General features: G+C 40.2%; 1 protein-coding gene across 1 annotated transcript in view; it reads left to right on the top strand.

Moving 5' to 3' along the window:
- DOCK4 (dedicator of cytokinesis 4) overlaps window positions 1–27,378 on the top strand; it is a 931,895-nt gene that overhangs the window by 840,782 nt on the left and 63,735 nt on the right. Inside the window, exons 39-41 of the mRNA XM_058189675.1 lie at window positions 4,690–4,831; window positions 5,789–5,955; window positions 7,489–7,575. Coding sequence (XP_058045658.1) covers window positions 4,690–4,831; window positions 5,789–5,955; window positions 7,489–7,575 — 396 coding nt within the window. The remainder of the gene's footprint in view (window positions 1–4,689; window positions 4,832–5,788; window positions 5,956–7,488; window positions 7,576–27,378) is intronic.

Consider the following 27,378-nt stretch of genomic DNA (forward strand, 5'->3'; position numbering starts at 1 on the left):
GTATTATATATCTTAGAGAAAAAAGTGTATACTCTTTCAGTCCCTTTAACCTCTCTCCACACATCCACTACACCGTTTCGGAGCATCCACTTATTTAAAATCCCCATTTTATTTGCTCCTCCACAATGAGTGGGGTTAGTACTATCTATTTTATCTCTGATTAAGTTAAAATCCCCAGCCACAATTACTTTCCCTACACGTTCATTCTCCAAAATTTTTGTTATTTTTTCAAGAAATTCTCTTTGTTTCTCATTTGGTAAATATAAATTAACAAGTGTCACTATTTCCTCATTAAGATTTCCCACAATTATTACATATCTTCCATCCTCATCCAAAATTACCTGATGTTTTTCAAAATACACCCTATCTGATATCAATGTTGCAACTCCTCTGGCTTTTGAAGTTCCAAATGCTTTTTCATATATTTGCATACCTTTTATATACATTCTATTTGAATCTTCAGATTTCTGATGGGTTTCTTGTAAAAATAAAATATCTGGTAAATCTCTTTTAATCTTAAATTCCAATCTTCTTCTTTTAATCTGATTCCCTGTACCCTTCACATTCCATGACATTATTTTTATGACTCCCATTTAAACTGTAAATTTTTCAATCCTAGCCCCGCCTCTTCCTTTCTGTGCCCAAAACCCAACATTAAACTCCCATATAACAGACATTTAACATAAAAAAAGCAATAAAAAAAACAAAAAAGGACAAAAGACAAAACAAACAATAAAAAACAAACAATCTTCTTCCCCCACATCCTCATCGGTTTCGCCTCTATAAAGAGAATGGGGGAGAGGGGACGTGCCAATGTCCGGGTCACTTCTTTCGGGCTGTCTATTTAAATTCATCACTCAAGAAAAAAGAAAGTGGTAGCTCTCTCCCGCATTCAGCTTCATATTTTCCAAGAATCTTATCTGCTTCTTCTCCTACTGTATCCTCACGACTTTTCTTCTGTTCGACCAACACAGGTGAGATTTCCTTCCTCTTTAACCCTTTAAGGTCTTGCCCCCCAATAGCCCCTTTTTCTTCTTCTGGTGTTGATGTTTCCACATGTATTCCACCCATCTTAAGCATTTGATCTTTTATCTCCGTTAAATCCTCCTCCTTGATTAGTCCAAGCTCCTGTAAATATAGTATTGCATCTATGTCCGGGGTAATTGTACGCATCCTTCCTTTATAAAAAAATTTCAATTGTTGTGGTGGCCTCCAATTATATTTAATTCCGTTATCTCTCAAAACCTTTGTAATTGGTTTTTAAAAAAATCTCCATGCCCTTTCTTCTCTTGATATATCCGGGAAGACTTGAATAGTCTTCCCTTCAAACTTCAAAGCATCTCCCATCTCTCTCATCTTGGCCATAACTTCCAGCTTATCACCAAGATTTGCAAACCTGACAAGCACATTCCTGTTGGAACCATTTTGCCTTCTATATCCAATTCTAAAAACACTTGCCAGATCTGTTATTGTAAACGTAATTTGCGTGTTGAGATCATTAATCCATTTTATTTATATATATTTTTATTATTTTTATTTTTAATTTTTTTTCAACAAACAAAAAAGAAAATACATTATTACACCCTTGTGCTATACATAAAAGGAAGATTTGGGTCTTCGGATATATCCTCATGATTGCCAAAATCCACGTTCTCAAGGTACAGGTACTGAAGCGTCCAATTTTCCAAGCGCATAGTCCACAAATGGTTTCCAAGTCTTCCAGAAAATATCTTCTTTATACACACCACTTCTAATTTTAATATCACATGTCAATTTATCATTTAAGGCTAATTTCCACATTTCAGAATTCCACTCTTCTATTCTAAAAATCACATCTAATTTCCAATATCTAGCTATTATAATTCTACCTATTATAATCATAATTCTAATCAATTCTTTTTCATATTTTGTTAATTCATTTCCTTAATTACCAATAATAATATAGTTTCCACTCACAATATTATTACTTTCCCCATCATTTCAAATATCATTTTCTCCAATTGTTGCCAAAACTTTTTAACCTTATCACATTTATACCACATATGTTCATAAGTCCCCAATTCCATCTCACATCTCCAACATTTTTTACTAATTTTTTTATCCATTTGTGACAATTTTACTGGAGTTAAATACCATTTCCAAACAACTTTATAATTATGCTCTTTAATCCTTATAGATAAAGTTCTCATAATTCTACTATTCCAATTCACATTCCAATCTGACTCTGGTATCACAATATTAAGATCTTTTTCCCAATTTGCCCTCATCACTCTTTGTAATTTTTCATCAAAGTTTATAATCTTATAAACCCTACTAACGAGTCCCTTTAGCCCAATTTCATCTTTCATAATCCGAGATACTAAATATTCAAATTCAGTTTCACATCTATTTATCAAATAGTTTTCCCTTAATTTTTTTATCCATTTTTCTATCTGTATTTTTTCAAACCAACTTAACCCTAGTTTTTCAATAATTTCTTTATTCCTCCTTTCATTTTCCATAACTTTTATCCAATCTCTAATAATTTCTATATTTTCCTCTTTAATCACTTCATTACGTTTTATATTATTTTTAATCGGCCAATTTCCAATTGTCTTCCCCAAAAAGATTATATCCGGAATTAAAATTTTAACAAATTTATTCCACATTTTACTTAATCCCTTTAACCAATAACTTCTAATTACACATTTTGAATTTGCTTTATCTAAAAATCACCTTGATCCAAATTTCTCTATATCCCTTAACTCTAAATCTCTCCAATGATTATCTTCACCTTTAAATATTTTTACCACTATCCGGATACCATACGCACAGTAATAATTAAATAATTTGGGGATTCCCAATCCACCTTCCTTTTGATTTTGATACCACATTTTCTTCACTAATCTAGGTCTCTTCCCACCATTACAAAATTTATCCAATTTTTTCTGATATCCTTCAATATCCTTCTCTGTCAAATTTAACGGAAGCATCTCGAATAAAAAGTTAAACTTGGGCAGCAACATCATCTTACACATTGCAATTCTACCGAACCAAGACAACTTTAACGTTTTATATTTGTCTATCTTCTTCTCAATTTCATTAATCACCACATCATAATTAAGTTTTTTCAATTCTTTAACCTTGAGTGAAAGCACTATACCCAAATATTTCAATGTATTTTGGCGTGGCCATGACCGTGGTGGGGTAAGGACCTTTCCTTCATTAATCCATTTTAAAACCCGCTGTTTCAAATTATCTACGTTTTCTTCTTGAATCCCTCGAATAACCAAATTATATTTCCTCATCTCTTCTTCCAGGAGACAAATTCTCTTGTCTTGCTGCTCATTTTTGTAAAATATTTCACCAATTTGCCGATCCACTTTTGCCTCATCTACATGAATCTGCTCAAGTTCATCTTTAATAATTGTCATTTCCACTGTTTGCTTTGCAATATTTTCATTCATTTCTTGTTTCATTTTTTTCATTTCCAATGTCAAATTATCCATACGCTCCGATAATCCTGCTATTTTTTCCCCAATTTTGTTTAAAGCCGCAGCAACTTGCTGCATTTCTGAAGGTTGTTGAGTCATTTTAAAAAGTTTTCAAACTAGTATTTCAAACCACTTTTGCAGAGGGTCTTAATGAAGATCAAGGGACAGCAATTTTTTAATTGAAGCCGAAGCAGCTTATTTTGCACTCGAAAGTTTATCTCTCAACAGCTTGTGATTCATAGTCACTCCACAGAGAGCACAGATAACTTCACAGCTTTCAAACAATAATCAGCGCCATTTTTTCTCCACGTCAGCAAAGGAAAAAGAAAAAAAATTACTGCTTCATTCCAACTTAAACTTCAGAGAAAAATTCTTTCCTTTTGTTATCTGTGATCATAAAAGCACATAAACAAGCTGTTAATTTCCTCTTTAAAAAAAAAATAGTCCGTTAGAAGACAACACCCAGTAAAATCCTGCTGCTCCGGTCAAGTTTCCCCACACAAAAGATCAATTTAATCTTCAATTAAACTCTTCTCATTAACAAATTCAGTCTTTAATATTCATACCTTGGCCTCAGCAGTAAAACACAGAACACGATGTTTGTAATAGCAAAAGCGAAAGCCAGCAATTTATTCCAAACTCAATTGTGTCTGCCGGCCGGCTGGTCACCCACACGCTGTAAAAACTCCATAATTCAAACAGTTTCAAATGATCTACCGGTTTTAAATTCAGTCTGCTGGGCTGTTAACACTTTCACTTCACGATTTATTAACTTTCATCCGTAACGGTGCATTCCAAACACGTAAATCCTCATAAATCTTCATTAATAAGCCCTGTGAAGTGAAGGAAAGGTCCTCACCCCACCACGGTCATGGCCACGCCCCCGACAAAAATTATTCTTGAAAGAAACAAAATTCAAATATCTGCAAGTACTCTAATATATTGTTTTATTTTTGGAATTAATATTAATGCATCTTTAGTTTCTCTTGAATTCTTTTTCAAGAGCACTTCTGTCTTATAACTCCTCCAAAATAAATGGGTGGGGCATTTTTATCCTACATTTTTAATAGCTAGGGATAGAGTGTAATTGAAAATAGAAGACAAAATTCTCCTCTGAAAGATTTACAAAGGAGGAACATTGCTGAAGAATCTTAGAACAAGAGGAAACTGTCCACATTTATTTATAGAAAGAGCTTTATTTTCTTTCGTTATGCAGAACAAAGAATTTGTTTGCCGAGGACATGATTATGAACGTCTGGAGGCTTTTCAACAGCGGATGTTAAATGAGTTTCCACATGCCATTGCTATGCAACATGCCAATCAACCGGATGAAACCATCTTTCAAGCAGAGGCACAGTGTATCCCTATTATTGCTTTAAAGCCATGCATGTTAATGTCTACTAGTTTAACTTTAAATGGAGCAGTGTGTGTAAAATCCACATTTAAAATCCACTGTACAGATCTGGATTTACTTTAAAAGTAGTAATGGAAAAAGGAAATTAAGTATACTCATAGCAGATGCAAAAGCTGTGTCATGATGTCACAAAGCAAATGGTGATACATGAATAAAGTGGAAGGAAAGAGAAGAAGAGGATGACCAAAGCAAGGTGACTAGATTTAGTTACAGAAGTAATGGATGCAATATTGGATGACCAAACCTAAAAGAGCAGGTTAGGGATAGATTGTCATAAAGAGTATCTATGTGATATCTAGGAGACAAAAATTACTTGATAAGACTTAATCATTGATCAGCATGATCATGCTAACAGAAAAATAGACTAAAAGAAAAGAGAGAAAATAATAGCAACAAAAATATTTAGTTGAATTACACGTTTCTTTTTGATTCAAATGAAAACTCAAGGTAGCTTACACTATAAAAAATTTAAAAAATGGAGTATATACAAAAAAGTAATCATATCATTGAACTTTAAATGCTTGTCTAATGACTGTCCTAATGGATGTTCTAAAACAGAAAGAAAACAGGTTGCCTAGAACTCGTAAGATGAAGGAATGACATAGGATAATGTGTCTGGCAGGTTCCCTTCTCAAGATCTTAGTTTGTGGGAAGGTGCATAGTAATAGTAGTTCTTTGTTTCACAATACAAGTCAAGGTGTCCTAGTCTGTTATGTAGAGAACAGTGGGACTGAAATATTAGGCAAACTCATATTTTTGTTTTCCAGATATTCTGCTCTGACAAATTCCAAATCAGAAAACAAGTATTGCTTGTTTAACGGTTATGCATTTTACCTTGCTTTCTTTCATCTAGCAAATGCATCCCCTTCTGTTTACTTAGTACTTAACATTTTATATATAGATCTGCAAATCTATGCTGTGACACCAATTCCTGAAAGCCAGGATGTACTCCAAAGAGAAGGCATTCCAGATAATATCAAAAGTTTTTATAAAGTAAATCATATTTGGCGATTCCGATATGACAGGCCATTTCACAAAGGGACCAAAGACAAAGACAATGAATTCAAGGTATATTATCGTTCCAATTCTCATTAACAAATATTTGATTCATTTCATAGTTTCCCAGAAGAATTCATAGAAATGAAAAATAAAACTAAATGACTCACTGGGGTTGTTATATGTTAAATACATATTTTTATTTTCCTGTTATTTCAGAAAATATTGGTTTTCTTCACATCTTATAGAAGGAATTAATATATGCCAAATTTACATGACATAAATAGGGTGTGAAATTGGGGATTTTATGGATACAAATCATTCCTAATAATGCCATATCTAAAGGTAAAAGGTAAAGACTCCTCTCACACATATGTGCTAGTAGTTCCTGATTCTAGGGGGCGGTGCTCATCTCCGTTTCAAAGCTGAAGAGCCAGCGTTGTCCGAAGACATCTCCATGGTCATGTGTCCGGCATGACTAAATGCCAAAGGCGCACAGAACACTGTTACCTTCCCACCAAAGGTGGTCTCTATTTTTTTACCAAAACTTATATGGAAACAAGAGATAGTGATGTGGACTGATAGAATAGAATAGAATTTTTATTGGCCAAGCGTGATTGGACACACAAGGAATTTGTCTTGGTGCATATGCTCTCAGTGTACATAAAAGAAAAGATACGTTCATCAAGGTACAACATTGGTAGTACTGATTAAGAAAGAAAAGGAATCTAGGTACTCAGCAAAGATGAAAGGCTTAAAGCTAAATTACCAAACAGAGGCCAGAGGGACACAGTTCTGTCAAACTGACTAGTAGCAGGGTCATTTAGAGCAATGGGCCTCATCCTTTTGGCACCAGGGACCGGTTCCGTGGACAGAGGTTTTTCCACAGAGGGGCTGTGGTTTCATGTGCTGTTTGCATCCCATGGATGGGGCTTCTCTTGTTTGCACAGCCCAATTTCTGACATGCCACAGACTGGGTGCCGGTCCATGGACCGGGGATTAGGGACCTCTGATCTAGAGACTTGAGTACATGTTGTCCAAAACTTAAGCAAATGAATTTTGCCATGTTTAGAAGAAAGTAGATCATGAATTTTCTGAGACCAAGAATTTTCATCACTCCTTGAGTCTTTATTATGCTAAGCACTTCCAGTTTCTTCAAGCTTTCATCAAAGAATGAGTCCCCAACATCTTTGCCATTCTTTGAATTCTGTTATTTTAGATGTTTTTTTTAACTTATCAAGATCTTTTAAAATTTTATTTCTAACATCGATGTTAGATGGCAGCACTTGAACTTTGAATGGGCTTTGAATTTAAGCAGTGTTTGGGCTGGTTAGTACTTGGCTGGGAGTTCATTTGCTAATACTGTAGGTTATATTGAGATGTTGAAAAAAAAATCAGAAAAACCTGTGCCAAAACACTTTTGAGTTGCTGCCAAGAAAGTTACTATCCCATTTTATTTAAATAAACTGATAAATATTCCCTCTACCTTTTTATCATTCAAAATTAAATACATAAATTATTGTAGATATATGTCCCAGGACTCAACTTTATAATGCCTCACTCCAGAAATAGAATATGTAATTGGTATTTTATTTTTTATTTCAGAGTTTATGGGTAGAGAGAACAACACTGATCTTGGTGCAGAGTTTGCCAGGAATTTCCCGATGGTTTGAAGTGGAGAAACGTGAAATTGTGAGTACAAGCTGAGAAAAATAGGTGACCCTCCATTATTACCATAGAATATTAGATGCCCAATATATTTTGCAAGCATGCTTTAAATTGCTATATTGGAATAAAAAATAGCAAATAACAATAAAGCTCAAGTCTGATTTTGAACTTGTTTTAAGAAGTCAAAGAGAAAAGGAAAGGAAGAAATTTGTTTATAGAATTATTAGTGCTTTAAAACTTGGTAAAAATAATTGATAATTATAGTTTTATTACTTGAATATAAAGAGCTATGACTAAGAGAAATAAATTTAAATATGTGGTGTTTTATAATACAATATGATATTGTACTCCTTTATTATGTTGCTTAATAAATAATATGAAGATGAGATGGTATATTGAATATGTTGCTCTACTACCTGAATACCAAAATAGCTCCAATGCTAATGTTGGCCAGTAACTTTTTTCAGAAACATACTTAATCATAGAATAAGTGCATTAATCTTACAGAGTCTTCTGGTTTTTGGAATTCCTATTTAAGGCATTTATTTGATAACAATCACTCATTTTGAAGTATGATGAATTGGTACTTGAATTGTAACTATGTAATTAGGACTGATATAATTATATATATTTTAGTATGGCTCATTGAATGGTTATGAGAAGCTATGTCATGGTGAAAGGGCTTGCGTAGCTCAATGAAGCTATCAGCAATGCCATGCAGGGCCACCCAAGACGGACAGAGCAGAGTGTTCTGACAAAACATGATTCACTGGAGAAGGAAATGGCAACCCACTCCAGTATCTTTGCTATGAAAACCCATGGACAGTACCAAAAGGCAATAAGATATGATGCTGGAAGATGAGTACCTCAGGTCGGAAGGTGTCCAATATGCTACTGGGGAAGAGCAGAGGGCTAGTACTAGTAGTGCCAGAAAAAATGAAGTGACTAGGCCAAAGCTGAAAGGACGCTCACCTGTGGATGTATCTGGTGGTGAAAGAAAAGTCCGATGCTGTAAAGAACTATACTCCACAGGAGCCTGGAATTTAAGATCCATGAATCAAGGCAAGCTGGATGTGGTCAAGAGATGACAAGACTGAACATCGACATCTTAGGAATCAGCAAACTAAAATGGACAGGAATGGGTGAATTTAATTCAGATGACCATCAGGTATAATACTGTGGGCAAGATTTCCTCAGAAGAAATGGAATATCCTTCATAGTCAATAAAAGAGTAGGAAAAGCAATACTGGGATACAATCCCCAAAATTACAGAATGATCTCAGTTCAAATCCAAGGCAAACCATTCAATATCACAGTAGTCCAAGTCTATGCCCCAACCACTGGTGCTGAAGAGTATGAAATTAACCAGTTCTATGAAGCCCTACAGCACCTTATAGAATTAACACCAAAAAATGATGTCCTTATGGGGGATTGGAATGCTAAAGTAGGAAGCTAAAAGATAACCAAAATAACAGGCAAGTTTGGTCTTTGAATACAAAATGAAGCAGGGCACAGGCTGATAGAATTTTTTCAAGAGAATACGATGGTCATAGCAAATACTCTTTTCCAATAACCCAAGAGACAACTCTACACATGGACATCACCAGACGGTCAACACAGAAATCAGATTGACTATGTGCTCTGCAGCCAAAGATGGAGAAGCTCTATGCAGTCAGTAAAAACAAGACCAGGAGCTGTCTGTGGCTCAGATCATGAGCTTCTCATTGCAAAATTTAGGCTTAAATTGAAGAAAGTAGGGAAAAGCACTAGACCACTCGGGTATAAACTAAATCATATCCCTGATGATATGTACAGTATGTACATATGTACGGTAAAGGTGACGGATTTAAGGAATTAGATCTGGTAGAGTGCCTGAAGAACTATGGACGGAGGTTTGCAACATTGTATAAGAGGTAGCAACTAAAACCATCCCAAAGAAAACGAAATGCAAAATGGCTGTCTCAGGAAGCTTTGCAAATAGCTGAGGAAAGAAGGGAAGCAAAAGACAAGGGAGAAAGATAAAGATACACCCAATTGAATGCAGAATTCCAGAGAATAGCTAGAAGAGATAAGAATGCCCTCTTAAATGAACAGTGCAAAGAAATAGAAGAAAACAATAGAATAGGGAGGAACAAGGATCTCATCAAGAAAATTGGAGATATGAAGGGAACATTTCATGCAAAGATGGGCATGATAAAGAACCAAAATGACAGGGACCTAACAGAGGCAGAAGAGATTAAGAAGAGGTGACAAAATTACACAGAACAACTATACAAGAACGAGCTTAACATCCCTGATAACCAAGATGGGGTTGGTCACTGACCTTGAGCCAGACATCCTAGAATGTGAAGTCAAATGGGCCTTAGGAAATCTGAGCAACAACAAAGCTAGTGGAGGTGACAGTATTGCAGCTGAGCTATTCAAAATCTTAAAAGATGATGCAGTAAAAGTGCTACACTCAATTTGCTAGCAAATTTGAAAAACTCAGCAGCGGCCACAGGATTGGAAAAGGTCAGTTTACATTCCAATTCCAAAGAAAGGCAATGCCAAAGAATGTTCAAACTACCGCATCATTGCACTCATTTCACATGCTAGTAAGGTTATGCTTAAAATCCTACAAGCTAGGCTCCAGCAGTATGTGGATTGAGAACTACCAGAAGTACAGGCAGGATTTCAAAGAGGCAGAAGAACTAGAGATCAAATTGCCAACATATTCTGAATCATGGAGAAAGCTAGAGTGTTCCTGAAAAACATCTACTTTTGCTTCATTGACTATGCTAAAGCTTTGATTGTGTGGATCACAACAAATTGTGGCAAGTTCTTAAAGAGATAGGAGTACAGTTGGCTTAAGAACATTAAGAAAACTAAGATAATGGCATCCAGCCCTCTCAATTCCTGGCAAATAGATGGGGAAGAAATGGAGGTAGATTTTATTTTCCTGGGCTCCAAGATCACCACAGATGGGGACTGCAGCCAAGAAATTAAAAGACGCTTGCTCCTGGAGGGGAAATCTATGGCACATTTAGACAGCATACTAAAAAGTAGAGATATCACCCTGCCAACAAAAGTGTGTATAGTCCAGGGGTGAAATTCAAAATTTTTCCCTGCCAGTTCTGTGGGCATGACTTGGTGGGCGGGGTCCTTTGACTGAGTGGGTGTGACCAACTCGACATCACTCATGGCCACCCCCACTCAGTCACATTGCAGTGAAAATTACCAAAGCTGCTCTGCTTCTTGAACACACCACCGCCGCCCTGTTCCGTGTGTCAGCTGCGCACATGCACATCGTTGCCAGCTGCTGCTGCACCGGAGGGACTTGCTCAGCAAGCGGGGTAGAGTGGCATGGTTCAAGGTGGCGGCACAAAACAGCTCCGGTAATTTTTGCTGCAAGAAGCCTGCAGCTGCCATCTCTTTTTCAGTGCAAGAAGCATCCAGCCACACTGAAAAAAAGGCGGTGGCTGCAGGCTTGCCTTCCCTGGGAGCCAGCCACAGAAGGAAGGTAGGTGCACAGAGAGGACCATACTGTACTCAGTTCAAGGGCTGTATACAGTTTCCAAGAAACTCATTATGTTTGGAAATCTGAATTAAATACAGGTGAATTTTGCCTATTAAACTTTTCACAATTGAAAACCTGCCCATTAGAAGGTGGCTCGGAGGAGACCAAAAGAGCCAGGCAAGAAGGGCTGTGCTGACAGGGGTGAATAGCAGCCAGCAGATCTTGATCCTGCTCTGTCCCTAGAAAGTGGGGGAATGGCGTTGATCCTCTGTGAACAAAGCCAGTGGCAAGGCAGGCTCCTTCCCAACCACCTCCTAGCTCTTCCTCTTGGGGTGAAGGTCCTTACCTTAATGTTATAAAAGACCTTGCCCGAGCAGGTGTTCAGCCAGAGGCTTATCGTCGGTTTCTGGGGCTTTGTTGTTTTTGGACTGAAGTCCCATTATCTGAGAGAGCTACCAAAATACTTTCAGCATGTCAATTGTTCCACTAGAGGCAAGAATACTTTAGACAATTGCTGCACAACACTAAAAGATGATTATCGGTCCTTACCATGAGCAGCTGTAGAACATGCAGATCATTGCATGATTCACCTTGTACCTGCTTACAGGCAAAACTTAAAACCACAAAACCAACAATTAAATCAGTGAAGACTTGGACTGAGGAGCCACAGTTAAAGCTACAGGCTTGCTTTGACTGCACTGATTGGGATATTTTTGAAGATACCTCTTCAGACTTGGATGAACTCACAGATACTGTAACATCATATGTCAGCTTCTATGAAGACTTATGTGTACGGACCAGGAACTTGTGAATATACAATAACAACAAATCTTGGTTCACAGCTAAACTTAAGCAGCTACGTCGTTCCAAAGAGGGAGTCTACAGAAAAGGTGATAAAATGCTATACAATCAGGCCAGAAATGTATTAACAAAGGAGATCAGAGCAGCAAAAAGAAGCTACTCTGAAAAGCTAAGGAATCAGTTCTCAGCAAATGAACCAGCAAAGATGAGGAAAACTCTTAAAAATATCACCGGCTATGGCAAACCTCCTTCCCGGGCTGAAGGAAATCAACAACTGGCAGATGACCTAAATCTGTTTTACTGCAGGTTTGAAAGGAAACTACAGCCACCTATCTCTACAATCCCCATCTCAGAGATACCAACAACAGCCAAGCCTCCTACAACTGACCCCATCCCATTGGGTTCAAAACCTGTAGAAATGACCCAGGAGAGCATTTTCAGTTAAAAATCAAGACGTTTATTGACCATTACACAGAGTGTATATAGCGATTCATACTTCAGCTAACATATGTGTCACTTTATCATTGGCTAATATTATCTCCAAGACACAACAATTGGTTAGTTATTAACTTCTGCTTTCAGGTGGATATGCATGCATGCAAGGAAGATAAGAATAACGGATGTTCCATTTTATTGCATACATACTTTGGTTATCTATAGATTTAGGAGCTTGTATTTGTAAGCTTATCCCCTTGTACTTTGCTTGTACCTTTGTACTCTGCTGGGAACATTACTTATCTGAGGTTTGCCATCCAAGATAAGAATGCCGCCCACATTCCTTTCCGTACAACACGTACAAAGTACAAACCCTACATGTCCTCGCTTTTTGATTTAAATGAAGGGAAAAGAGATTTGTGAATAGTACACATTTGAAACGGATGCAGAGTGGGTGGAGGTGGCGAATGGAAAAGAGCAAAAAATGCAGGAATACATTGTATAAAACAACAGCAAGTTATGAGAAGAACAAGTATAATCAAACCATAAAAAAACATTTGTTTTAACCAGGACCAATCAGGTAACCAGTTAGTTAACCAAGCAAAAGGAGAAAACTTTTCATGAACATTATCTTCTACATAAGCTTGCAAATTAGCCCGTTCATCCTCAATAGTTTTATTAAGTGAATGAAAATGGACAGCGCAAGCAAGCTGACCAACCAATTTACAAAATCCCCCTTGACGAGCTAACAAAAAATCTATAGCAAAATGTTGTTGAAGTATATCCTGATTTAATTCTTCAATTTCATGCTGCAAATCTTGAACGATCACAGCACTAGCATTGATAGATTTTTCTAATTGACATGTGAGGCCCAGAATAGAATGTCTATTTTCTTGAGCAATTATTCCTGGGTATGCTCCCAAAGTGATGACTCCAGTAATGGCCCCAGCAACTGCACGTCCAAAGGTAGGCAATGAAGAATGTTGAGTATCTATGATGACTTCATCAGAACATGTCAGCCCCAAGGCTGCACGCTGAATACGAGTTGACGATTGGGCGGGAACACCTATCTGTACTGGTAACGACAAATATCCAATTGCTGCACATTGATAGTTCTGAGGATGTATATTGGTTGCATATTTGTCAAAGAAAAACCACATATTAGGATCCTTTAACTGCCATCCAGCACACATAGATCCGACATTAGAAGAATCACTGGCATTAAAAATAGAAAAATTATCAGTATACATGTCAGGCACGATATTAGAGCCCTCCAACGTGGCATTAATAGTACCCCATAGCCAATATCTTTGAGTACAATGACTATAATTCCCCACTTTATTTAAAATACGTTTTGCCTTTGAGTAATCAGATGAGTTATTAAGCCAAGTATGACGAGCATGACAGCAAAAACACAACCTAGAGTAAACTGGAGTAAACTAGAGTAAACAAACCTAGAGTAAACTGATTGATACGGTGGTAACGCCATTTTACTAAATTCAGTTGACTCGGAGGCTTAGAAAGTAGCCAAGAGGAAGAAATATGTTGAAGTTGTGAAACAATGAAGGTAGAGGAGGTAATTAGATTAGGAATAAAAGCAATTTGGCCAAAAGCCATAGAAGGCTCATAATACAAGGTTACATTGCGGCCATTAATTAAAAACATATATTGAGCATGACGAATGCAAAGGTTAGGGTTGAGGTAAAAGGCAGGAGTTGCCACAGAAATGGTAGAAACAGGGGAAGGAAAACAAAGAAAAAAACACAACAGAATAGTAACAGAATTTGCTGTTATAACAGCGAAAACTGCAGCTACAAGATTTTCTGGAGTTTGAGGTAAAGAAGCCTTCTGTAGTTGTTGCTGAGCCTCATAGGTGGTAGCTTTCACTTGACCCCAAGTCATGGCTGGAGGACTTGGCGACCTGGGAAGATGAACTTCCGTTTTGAGATGCAGATTGAAGTTGAGAATGGGATTGTGGAGACCCTGATGCCATGCCATGATAAGGACGAACACACCGGCCTGGGATCCACACAGCTTGTTTTGTTAAAGGATCCTCAATTGTGGCGTAATCACGGCCCCAGGTTATAAGTTGAGTAGGTCCATGCCAGGCAGGATCAGGAAGTTGACGATAGGATACCAGAGGTCGAGAGATAGGATTCTGAGTATGAAAATGTAAGTTGACTGGAATTTCTGAAAAAGAATCTAAAAAGGTTAAATAATTCCAACCATAAAGAGCAACAGATAACAAATTTTGAATTTTTCGCAAATCGTATCGGCCAGACTCAGTCTTTACTAATTTAGCTAATGTAGCTTTAAATGTACGATGGGCCCGTTCAATAATAGCTTGCCCTTGAGAGTTATAAGGGATGCCATGTGTCAATTGAATGTTCCACTGTTGACAAAAAAGGGCAAATTCCTTACTAATATATGCCGGACCATTGTCTGTTTTCAATTGGGCCGGTCGGCCCATTGCAGAAAAGGCAGAAAGACAATGAGACATTGCATCAGAAGTACACTCATGTCGAGAAGCAGTGACCCACAAAAAGTAAGAATATGTGTCAATGGAAGCATGCAAATAAGAATACGGTTTAAAGGTAGGAAATTGCATGACATCCATTTGCCAGATCTGGTTAGCTTTTGTTCCCCAAGGATTCACCCCCATAGGAAAGGGAATCGAAAATTGTTGACAAGAAGCACAGCCTCGAACAATATTACGAGCCTGAGAAAGAGGAATATGAAATTGCTTAGCCAAACACTTAGCATTTTAATGAAAATATGAGTGACTGGCAACAGGATCTGAAAATAACATTGTAACATTTTTTAGAGCTTTATCGGCTTGTTGATTCCCTTCTGTTAGAGAATTCTGAAAAGGAGTATATGCTCAACATATAAAGGAAAAATACGTCCTTCAAGAATATGTTTTAGAGATAAAAATAAAGACAAGAGGTTGACATCAAGAGAAACTGCACAATAAGCATAAGGAAGAGATTGCATAGCAAGATATATATATATTGCATATCAACAATTAAATTGAGAGAGTGTTCAGAAAACAATTGTAAAGCCAGAATAACAGCTGCCAATTCAGAACGTTGGGCAGATGTCTGGATTGAAGTGTATTTAGAAAACCATTGATGACCATCTGTCCAAACCATTACACCCCGAGTAAGTGACCCATCCGTAAACACCGTCAAGGCTTTAGGAAGAGGGGAGCAAACAAAAACATAAGAAAAAGAGAGATTTAACATATTTGTAATAACTATTTAAGGATCTTTAGGCAAAGAATAGCTAATATTAACAAGTTATTGAGAAAAGGCAATTTGGTATGAGTCAGAGACAGTCATTAAATGTTCATGCTCAAGTTTAGTACGAGTGAAAGCAACACCATCCAAATCTCGACCTCTTAATTGTAGAGCTCGTCGCCGTGCCTTCATAATTAATTCCTCTAAAGCTGACTGATAAGGGAAAATATTTCGCGGAGGGGAAGCAGATAAATTCAACCATTCATGAATGTGAATCACCTTTTCAGTAAAGAGAGAATAAAGACATCCAGTAGGTAATGGTGAAGTAGGAAGAAGTGCTAACCATAGTCCCATAGCTGTGGAAGCTATTTGATCAACATATCGCAGTCTAACTTTAGTTAGAATATCATGTAGACTCCTCGGCAAGGTGGTGAGAGACACCAAGTCTCCAGGATGCTTGGAGCCTTTTAACAAAGAGAAGAGAGGTAACATTTCTCCTATAGAGATTTGAAAATATGGACGAGCCCAATTAATTATGCCTAACAATTTCTGCCATTGGACCAAAGTATATGAAGGTTGCACTTTCAGCTCAGGTAATACAGGAGTAGAAGAAGATTGTAAAACTTTATGCCTCAAATATGTATAAGGTGCAGTGCGTTGTATTTTTTCGGTAGCTATATAGAGCCCCCGCCTGGCTACAATGGCAGTCAATTTTTGTAACACTTGTTCTTCATCAAAATCTTGTCCAGAAATTAAGATATCATCCATATAATGATAGACTAAATAAGAAGGAAATTGATCACGAAAAGGTTGTAAAGCTTGATCCACGAAATGTTGACATAAAGTAGGAGAATTTAACATTCCCTGAGGCAAAACGCACCAATGATAGCGCTTTGTGGGTTGATTATTATTTAACACAGGCACAGTGAAAGCAAATTTTTCTTTGTCCTGTGGCTGTAAAGGAATAGTAAAGAAGCAATCTTTCAAATCAATGACCAGTAATTTGTGAGACTGCAGGATTAAATTAGGCTTTGGAAGACCACATTGTAAAGGACCCATTGGTTGAATGCACTTATTAATTTTACTTAAATCATGCAACAACCTCAATTTTCCACTTTTCTTTTTTATAACAAAAACAGGGGTATTCCACGGACTAGTGGAAGGTTCAATATAGCCAGCAACCAGTTGCTCCTGTAATAGGGAATGAAGAGCAATCAATTTTTCAGAAGATAAAGGCCATTGCTCAACCCAAATGAGGGTGGAACAAAGCCCTTAAGAAGAAGAGCCATCATCTAAAACCAGATGAGCGTTGAGAAGAGAAAGAAGGTCCCAGCCCCATATCGAGTGAGGAGCGTATGAATATCCAAAATATAAGCTTGTAAAGACACAAACGTACCTGCAGAAGTTGTGATGGCAATAGGACAAATGCTTTGCCAGGCAGCTGTGGACCCACCAATGCCCCATAAGGAATTAACAGCACGTTTGGGCCATTGCACAGGCCACTGTAAAAAGGAGATAACTGTCATCCTCCGCTCGTCTATCTTCACTGTGATTCTAAGTGTTTTATTACCTAGTAGAGTGCTTAGCTGTTCTACTACTTCATAGAGTATTTATGACCTATTTCAAAGTTTTCTTGCTACTTTGCTGTCATCATGATTAATGGGGTTGGGGCTCTCTAAGAGCATCGGCTGTCATTTGACAAGAGTCATAAGATTATTACTTTTAGTTGTGTAGTAGGATGTTTAACTGTTTCATTACTTTGTTAAGTGTTTCATTGCTAGTTTGTTGTCATGCTAGATTAATGGGGGTTGAGCTGTTTAAGCTTCGGCTGCCATGAGTCATAAGATTCAAACTGTCAGACACGCGAAACCCAGCAACGGACTCTGCATACCAGACGGAAGATAACACCGGAAGAAGAACCCCACGTGACCCATGAGGGGAAAGGCATTGGCCTAAATCTGTCTGACTTTTGGAGGGAGGAGGGATGAGTGAGGGGAAATGTATCTGTAAACCACACCTATTCAGTTCTAGTTTTTCTTCTATTGCAATCAGACGTGCTCAGTAAAAGTACCTTTCTCTATAATCAAATGGAGTCAGGGTTTTCCTTTCTTGAGTATTGATCGGAGGCAATCTGACATTAAGCTAGAACACGCACAATGTCAGCCAACCAGGAACCTACCGAGGGGGCTAATAAAAAATATATATTGGGCAAGAAGCCAACCCTTGAAAGCGAAGTGGAGGAGGAGGAAGGCACGACTGCAGCGTCGCTCCTTTCACAGTATGAAGAGACTTCCTCAGCGTGGCTGGAGAAATTACAGATAGAGGAGAGACGAGAAAAGGCCAATTGGTCGATGGGTGTTGGCAGATTTCCAGAGCCGGGGGAGCGTCCATCTGGAGTTACAAGATGAAAGAAAAAGGAGAAACTCTTTGATTGGCAGCATGAGCAGAGACAAGAAACTCGTGAGAGGTATGAATTTCCCACTCAGATTTCTTGTGGGGAGGGGGAAGAAGAACAAGGAGCAGCATTGGGAGCCACCGGAGGGGCGGCCGATAGCGGAGAGGTTCTGGAGGAATGAGAGCAAGAAGTACGTTCACCTGGGACCGCAGATTCCGATGGAGGCCAGAGGCCACCTGCTGGGCAAATGTTGCCATGCAGAAGAAGAAAACCAAAAATTCCCCCAATACCCGGGAAATTTGATAGTGACCCTAAGGAACTAGGGTTATTTCTGGCCTTGGTAAACAATCACATGGAGGATTGGGGTCAGGACTACTGGTCAGAGGCAGCTCGAGTGAGGAGCGTAACTCAGGTCTTGGGTGGAAGGGCGGCCGCCTGGTTTGTGTCCCTGAATAATGAAGACTCCCCCCTCCTGAAAAGCTACAACCATTTCATGGCCGCCTTAAGAATGAGATTTGAGGACCCTCTGGCAGAGCAGAAGGCCAAGATTCGGATGAGATCCAACAGACAGGGGAGAAGACCAGTGGCCAACTGAAGAGTTTCGTGATTTGGTGCCCCTCATGAGGGGGTGGTTGGAAGTGGCTCTTTTGGACATATATCAGGATGGCCTAAACAGAGATCTATATGCACTGTGCACAGCGTGAGCTTCCCCTACGACCCTGTATGGCTGGTTTACCCTGGCAGCGGAGATGGAGATCAAGTTGGCCAAGGATCAAAACTGGAGTGAGTGCACCTGGAAGCAGACCCCAACCCAATTCCAAAAAGGCACCCCAAGGGGTCCTGCCGCAGCAGAAGGTGGGAGACAGAGATCCACTGCATGCTTCAGATGTGGGAAGGAAGGCCACAGAGCTGCCAACTACCAGGCCAAGTGGGCACCAAAGACGACCCCTGGTGGTGGAAAAGGAGTGGTAAAACCAGCACCCAAGACGCAAGAGGCCACAAAAAGGGGAGCGGACATCGTCAAGAGTGCTCCTCCCACCCAGGAAGAGCTGGGGACTCCGACAATTTCCGATGACAGCGAGTCTACTTCCAAATCCGATGAAGATCATCTGGTGAGTTGGAAAGGGGCCCCCCTAATGATCCCAATTAAATTGCATGTCCCGTCCTCGGGAGTACAGGGGGAAATGCTAGCCCTCTTAGACTCAGGATGTACCAGGTGTGTCATCAGCCCCAAGTGGTGGAAAGGATGGAACTAAAATTAAAAACCTTGAGTAGGCCCATCGCCTTTTGCCAGTTAGATGGGTTGGTGGGGGGGGGAGGCCCCACCCATTTCATAATGGAACAAATAGAGATGATCATAGGAAACCATTGAGAGACCCTGAACTTTATCGTGACACCGGGGATGGACCAGTTGGTTTTGCTGGGACTGTCTTGGTTCCGGAAGTGGAACCCGCAAATAAACTGGAAGATAGGGGTTCTGCGCTTCTGTTCTAAGTCGCAAAAGGTGGGGAAAAGAGTTGCCAAAGTAGAAAAGCCTGCATTCACCGAATTACTGGGGTTTGTGACAGAGTGAGGGTGGGTGAGGAAAAGATTCCTAAAGAGTACTGGGACCTGTGGGGGTTTTTAGCGAGAAGGCCTTGGACGTGCTACCCCCCCCCCCATAGGCCTACAGACTGTGCCATAGAAATCCTTCCAGGAGTAAAACTCCTGAAACCGAAATCCTACCCCATGACACAAAAGGAATTAGGAGAGTTGCGAAACTTTATAGATAACAATTTGGAGCGAGGATTCATTCAACCAGCCCGACCTCGAGTAGCGGCTCCGGTGATGTTCCGGGATAAGAAAGATGGCAACTATCGTCTTATAGTGGACTGTAGAAATTTAAACGGTGTGCACGTAGAAAACGTGTACCCCATGCCGCTAATGAAGGATATGTTGGCCCATTTGGCAAAGGGGAAGTTCTTCACAAAATTGGACTTATGAGAAGCCTACTACAGAGTGCTCATAAGGGAAGGGGATGAATGGAAAACTGCTCCCTTTTGGACTGCAAGGGGACCCTGCGGTGCTCATGCAATTGATAAATGAGGTGCTCCATGAACATTTGTTTAACGGGGTTCTGATTTATCGTAATGACATCCTTATCTACACAGAGACAATGGAAGAACATGTGAAACTAGTAAGAGCAGTGCTCAAAAAATTACTGGCCGCAGAACTTTATGCAAAACTGTCTAAATGTGAATTTCATCAAATGAAAATCAACTACTTGGGATACCATATATCCTCTGAGGGTTTGGAAATGGATCATGTGAAGGTCCAAGCAGTATTAGAGTGGGCACCCCCTTGTACCCGCAAACAGTTGCAGTTTCTTGCCAATTTCTATCGCCAGTTCATTCCCTCGTTTGCGAACATTTCCCTGCCAATTACCAAGCTCCTGAAAACAAAAGGAAATGCAAAGCCCAAACCATCCTTACCACTAGAATGGTCGATGGAGTGCCAAGCAGCTTTTGAAAAGTTGAAACGACTATTTGCAGCCGAACCTATCCTCAAACACCCTGACATGGCGTCCCCATTTGTGGTTCAAGCAGATGCTAGTGACATAGCAGTGGGGGCCGTTTTGCTCCAAAGCAATGCTGAAGGGGTACTACAACCTTGTGGTACACATCTTGGAAGCTGACTGAAAGAGAGAGGAGATGGGCCATCTGGGAGAAAGAAGCATTTGCAGTTCACTAGGCTCTCTAAATGTGGAGGCAATTCTTAGAAGGAGCTAAACACCCTTTTGAGGTTTGGACTGATCATAAAAACTTGAAAGCCCTGAAAACACCCAGAAAACTGTTGCCAAAGCAAGCTTGATGGGCCCAATACTTTAACTGTTTTAACTTCTCTTTGCGTTACATTCCGGGGGGCGAGAACTTCCCGGCAGATGCTCTTTCCCGCTTGCCTCAATATAATAGCGCTCGCACAGAAGTGGCACGTCCTATACTCCCAGCAACTAGCTGCCCCGGCCATTACCCAAACCCAAGATAAAACCAATGCAGCACTACCAGATGACTTCACCAAGGTACTAAAGGAAGCCTTAAACACAGACGACTGGTTCTTAGCCCATTCGCATGAATGTACTCTCCGTGATGGACTGGCCTGGGTGGGGGCGAAACTGTATGTCCCGGCATCAGCAAGGGAGACCATACTTCAGTGATGCCATGATGTGAAAATGGCAACAGAAGAGCCCTTAGAGAGAAGTTGCAGAATATTAACCCATATTTGTATAAGAATAACCCCAGTATAATCAGAATCAATAACTCCTGGAACTACAAAACAGCCCAATTTATGAGCAGAAGAACGCGGCAAAATAAGGTCCAGAGGGAAGAGGACCAGTGTACTGAGAAGGCACAAGTTTAACTTCTAAAGGAAACTTGAAATCCAAATCTTCTTGAGTAACTAAATCGACCCCAGCGCTACCGGCTGTGGCTGGGGTGGCATGAGAGAGGGGGATAGTGTTACGGGAAAGGCACGCTTTGGGTTCTGGGTGGGTGCCACACCCATCGGCAAGTTTCCCGAGCGAAAACGACATTGATTAGCCCAGTAAAACCCCTTTTTGCAAATAGGGCATTTCTTTGAAGGACTGTTAACACCAGTAGAGGGAGTGGAACGACAATCCTTTTTAAAGTGGCCAGGTTTTCCACATTTAAAGCAATTTCCAATGGGCTTTTGTCCTTTTTGAATGGCTGCAGCTAATAAATGCATCTTGTATGTCTGAGCCCTATATCCTGACAGACACGTAATATATCTGCCAGAGTGTAGTGATCTGTGGCTTTCAAAGGTTGTAAAGCATATTTACAATCCGTGTTAGCATTTTCAATAGCTAGCTGACGTAGCAATTCTCCTGCAGCTTCTTGGTGATCAAATTGTTGACGAATAGCCTTTGAAAGGCGTTCCACAAAATCGGCATAAGGCTCATTTGCTCCTTGACGTATATTAGAAAAATTAGCTCGTGGCTCACCAGCTTGTGGAACTTTCAAAAAGGCCCTAAAAGCACACTCGGAGACTATAGCTAAAGTGGCAGGGGGAAGAACGACCTGTGCGGGAATGGTTGCAAATTGACCCGCTCCGAATAATTGCTCTACCGTGTAGGCACCCCCTCCACCTAAGGCAGCAGCTTGAGCATGACGCATATATTCACTTTCCCATACAACATATTGCATGGAAGACAGAATCATGCGAAATACCTGTTTCCAATCCTCAGGAACCATGGTATAACCATTCTTAATGCCCTCCAACAATCCCCTTGTAAAATTTCCACTAACTTCATAATCCATAATGGCTTGTTTCAATTCCCGTAAAATTTGATATGGCAAGCTCTCCCATTCTGCTATCTGCTGACCAGCTTGAGGTCCTAGATGATTTTGAATAGGACATATAGGCAACAATTCAGCTAACTCTTCCCCAGAAATGGCAGCATCCTTCTTACAAGTTTCCACCATCTTTTGAAAAGAGGATTGTGGAACGATGTCAGTAGGAGGCTTTTGTCCAGTATCGTGAGGAGCGGAAGGTAATAAGGACATATAGTCAGATACCGGAGGGCACACCACTATGCAATCTACATAGACTTCTGCAAAGCTTTTGACTCAGTAGTACACGATAAACTTCTCCTTAAACTAACATCCTATGGCATCTCAGGACCCCTCCACAAATGGATATCTGCTTTTCTGTCTAACAGACAACAAGTGGTCAAAATTGGCAATGCTTTATCAAATCCTGTTCCTGTCAAGAGTGGAGTTCCTCAAGGCAGCGTCCTTGGACCAACACTCTTTATTCTATACATTAATGATCTTTGTGACCATATCTCAAGTAATTGTGTTCTCTTTGCTGACGATGTCAAACTATTTAACACCACAGACAACACTTCTATCATTCAAAACGACCTTGACCATCTAACCGCTTGGTCTAAAAATTGGCAGCTCCAAATTTCAACCAGCAAATGCTCAGTCTTACATATAGGAAAAAAGAACCCAAAAACTAAGTACATACTAGATGGACATTACCTTACAGACGACCCACATCCCGTTAAAGACCTTGGAGTTTTCATGTCAAATGATCTAAGTGCCAAAGCCCACTGCAACTACATAGCAAAAAAAGCTCTAAGAGTTGTAAACCTAATTTTGCGTAGCTTCTTTTCCAAAAACACCACACTACTAACCAGAGCATATAAAACATTTGCTAGACCAATTCTAGAATACAGCTCACCTGTTTGGAACCCTCACCACATCTCTGACATCAATACAATTGAATGTGTCCAAAAATATTTTACAAGAAGAGTTCTCCATTCCTCTGAAAACAACAAAATACCTTATCCCACCAGACTAGAAATCCTAGGCTTAGAAAACTTGGAACTCCGTCGCCTTCGACAAGACCTAAGTTTAACTCACAGAATCATCTATTGTAATGTCCTTCCTGTCAAAGACTACTTCAGCTTTAATTGCAATAATACAAGGGCAACCAATAGATTTAAACTTAATGTAAACCGCTTTAATCTAGATTGCAGAAAATATGACTTCTGCAACAGAATCATCAGTGCTTGGAATACTTTACCTGACTCTGTGGTCTCTTCCCATAATCCTAATAGCTTTAACCAAAAACTTTCTACTATTGACCTCACCCCATTCCTAAGAGGACCATAAGGGGCGTGCATAAGCGCACAAACGTGCCTACCGTTCCTGTCCTATTGTTTTTCTTTTCTTCTTCCTATATATGTTTATATGTGTATATACTATATAATCTTTTTGTATGATGTTGTGACAAAATAAATAAATAAAATAAATAAATAAAAATTATGATACTGAGGTGGATTAAAAGGGAAATTTCCTTATGACCAAACGTTTCTACGGCATGGCGACACAAATGCCAAACATGCAAAATCTTTAGCCCTGCCCTTGGTTCGGAATGCAAAATCGTTCCAATTTTCTCCCAGTCTGACAATTTTAAAGAGCCCTTTTCTGGATACCATAAACATTGTGAAGCAATCTCACGGACCAGCCAAAAGAGAGCACGCTGCGATACTTCTGTATTATTCTTTCTAAGAAGATAACTTAACTCCTCTGCATGCTTCCTTTGTTCCTCAGAAAGCGAAGACCCCATACTTACAAAAACCGTAATACAGTTGTAGAAACCTGAAGGTTGATGGAGCATTTATCCTTGCCGGCCGAAGTAAGAGGGTCCCTGTTCGGGTGCCACTTGTAGAAATGACCCAGGAGTGTGTTTTCAGTTAAAAATCAAGACGTTTATGGGTCTTCCGGTTTGGCACCGTAGGTGATGGCGGCGATCTTTACGATCACCAACCTCTGGATTATGTAGAATCGCTAGGACAGCTTAAATCTGCCATCCAGCGGTTCGAAAAACCCTCTCTTCAGGAGAAGAAGAGGAGGTGAGCTACAGGGTAGAGGTAGAACTTCCCTAAAACCCCTGAGAAAAAAGAGGTTTGAAGGGTTAAGTTCCCTCCAGCAACCTGAAGTGCTCCAGATCCGAGGATTTTTCTGCTTTGGCGGATTCAATCACCACGACCAAACGCCAAGATCTATTTTGGACAATAAAGGATTATACCGGACAAAACGAAAGTGGGAGAACTTTATGCAAGTAGCCAAGTCAATTCCCCGTTACTTTGTAACAAGCTTGAAAATAGCAAGAAAATAGTGACGAATTGTTAACAAGCTAACGAGTGGAAAGCAAAAGTGACAGAACTTTTCCTGCTTGCCGTCTGCCGCTGGTAAATTGCATGCTGTTTGCTACTTTAACTCCTTGCTGCCTGCTAATAGAATCTAGGGGAGATTTTTAAATATTGCTTTAAAAGACTGTGTTTTTAGGAGGTTAAGAAGATTTAAAGTGAATATTAAGTTGGAAATAAATAAATAAATAAACAATTTTATAGAAGATGGCAGCCAAACAATTAAAGGCTACTGTAACAAAGGGCTCTGGAATTTCATCAGCTGGTGCCTCTCCAGCTCACACAGCAGATACTAGAACATTGAATTTGGAGGCTTTACAGGAGAACTTGAAGGATTTTATACAAGAAAAAGTTAAAGTAATAACTGATGAGATGTCTGAAATGAAAAAGCAGATATTAGAAATTCAAGTGGGAAATAAAGAAGTTAAAGAAGGATTTGTAATCGTAGTACAAAGTTTGGCAACAAATGTGATTTTATTAGAAGAGGAAGTTGAGGAAATCAAGCAAAATTAATTCAAAATTAGAAAATAAAATGGATGAATTTCAAAGTAAAATGGAAAAAACAGATGATGAAATAGTTTTGATACAATACAGAAATATGGAATTTGCTTTAAGAATCCATGGCTTAAAGGAGAATAGACAAGAGAACTTAAGGGAAATTTTTTCTGAAGCATTTCCTGAGTTATTAGCAGCCCATCCAGCAGATGTGGCTTATCAAATTGACAAAATATATTGTGTGAATTCTTGGATAGCAAGGCAAAAAAAGTTGCCAAGGGATGTTGTTATTTATTTTACAAATAGAACAGTGAGAAATCAGATTCTGCAAGCTTCATATAAGGGGGAGAAGATTCAGGTTGCTGGTCAAGATATCTTAATATTAAAGGAAATTCCACCAAAAATGTTAAGGGCTAGAAAGGAATTTGCCTTCCTGGTGAATGAACTTAAAAAATGCCAGATTGAATATAGATGGGATATTCCAACTGGTATAATAGTATATTATGCAGGGAAAGTACATCGTTTCAATACAGTTGGAAAAGCAAGAGAATTTTATGTTGAGGCATTAAAAGCTGGAAGTCTTCCCCCATTGGAAGCTAGGAGAAGGGAGACTGAAATGAAGGAAAGAGAAGTGAAGCAGAACAGATTGTGATGGAAGAAGATTTATTACAAGTGTTGGAAATACCTATGACGGGTTCAGATCCAAAGGAACAAAGGCTGACAAGAGCTGCTGCTAAACGCAAGGAACAAGATGTAAAGGCACAGCAACAATTGGCAACTACTACAACAAAAACAGTGGGAGGAGCAAGGCCTAAAGCAAAATGTGATCTGCGGCTGGTGTTCCAAAAGTTTCCTTTGGCCGATAATGGCAATTAAACTATTATCTTGGAATGTTAATGGTTTGAATTCACCACAGAAGAGAAGGAAAGTATTTCATTATTAGGTTCAGGGTGACCCGCTCCCTTCTTATGCAGGGGGCTCGGGAGGACCCCTTGCAGGGTGGTGCTGAGGATTTTGTACAGTATCTGTCTGATAAAATCGCTCGGATCCGGGACGGACTGGACGCTGATTGGGTAGATTCAGGCGGGATGACGGGGATGGGTCTTGTGAATACTACCTGGGTGGAGTTCGATCCTGTGACTCTCAAGGACATGGACAGGTTGTTGGGTAGGCTGAATCCCACCACATGTTTATTGGACCCTTGTCCCTCCTGGTTGGTACTGGCCACACGGGAGGTTACGCGAAGCTGGCTCCTGGGAGTTATCAATGCTTCTTTGTTGGGGGGCATCTTCCCCACCGCCTTAAAAGAGGCGGTGGTGAGGCCCCTCCTCAAGAAGCCTTCCCAGCTATATTGGCAAACTATTGTCCTGTCTCCAACCTTCGCTTTTTGGCGAAGGTTGTTGAGAGTGTGGTGGCATATCAGCTTCCCCAATACCTGGAGGAAAGTGTCTATCTAGACCCGTTCCAGTCCGGCTTCAGACCTGGATACAGCACGGAGACGACTTTGGTCGTGTTGGTGGATGATCTCTGGAGGTCTCGGGACAGGGGTTGTTCCTCTGTCCTGGTCCTTTTAGATCTCTCAGCGGCTTTCGATACCATCGACCATGGTATCCTGCTGCGACGGTTGGAGGGTTTAGGGGTGGGGGAACCGTTTATCGGTGGTTCTCCTCCTATCTCTCGGACCGTTCGCAGACAGTGTTGGCAGGGGGGCAGAGATTGACCTCGAGGCATCTCACGTGTGGGGTGCCACAAGGGTCGGTTCTCTCACCTCTCCTGTTAAACATCTATATGAAGCCGCTGGGCGAGGTTATCCGTGGTTTCAGGGTGGAGTGCCGTCTGTATGCTGATGATACTCAGCTGTACATCTCCACCCCGAACCACTCCAACGAAGCCATCGAGGTGATGTCCCGGTGTCTTGAAGCCGTGCGGGTCTGGATGGGGAAGAACAGGCTCCAGCTCAACCCCTCCAAGACGGAGTGGCTGTGGATGCCGGTGTCCCAGCACAGTCAGCTTATGCCATCGCTGACTGTTGGGGGTGAATTATTGGCCCCAAGGGGGAGGGTGCGCAACTTGGGCGTTCTCCTGGATGACCGGCTGTCCTTAGAGGAACATCTGACCGCCGTCACCAAGGGAGCATTTTATCAGGTTCACCTGATTCACCAGTTGTGTCCCTTCCTAGACCGGGACTCCCTATGCACAGTCACTCACGCCCTTGTCACTTCCCGCCTGCACTATTGCAATGCTCTCTACA

The sequence above is a fragment of the Ahaetulla prasina genome, chromosome 7, assembly GCF_028640845.1.
Source record: "Ahaetulla prasina isolate Xishuangbanna chromosome 7, ASM2864084v1, whole genome shotgun sequence".
Lineage (NCBI taxonomy): Eukaryota > Metazoa > Chordata > Lepidosauria > Squamata > Colubridae > Ahaetulla > Ahaetulla prasina.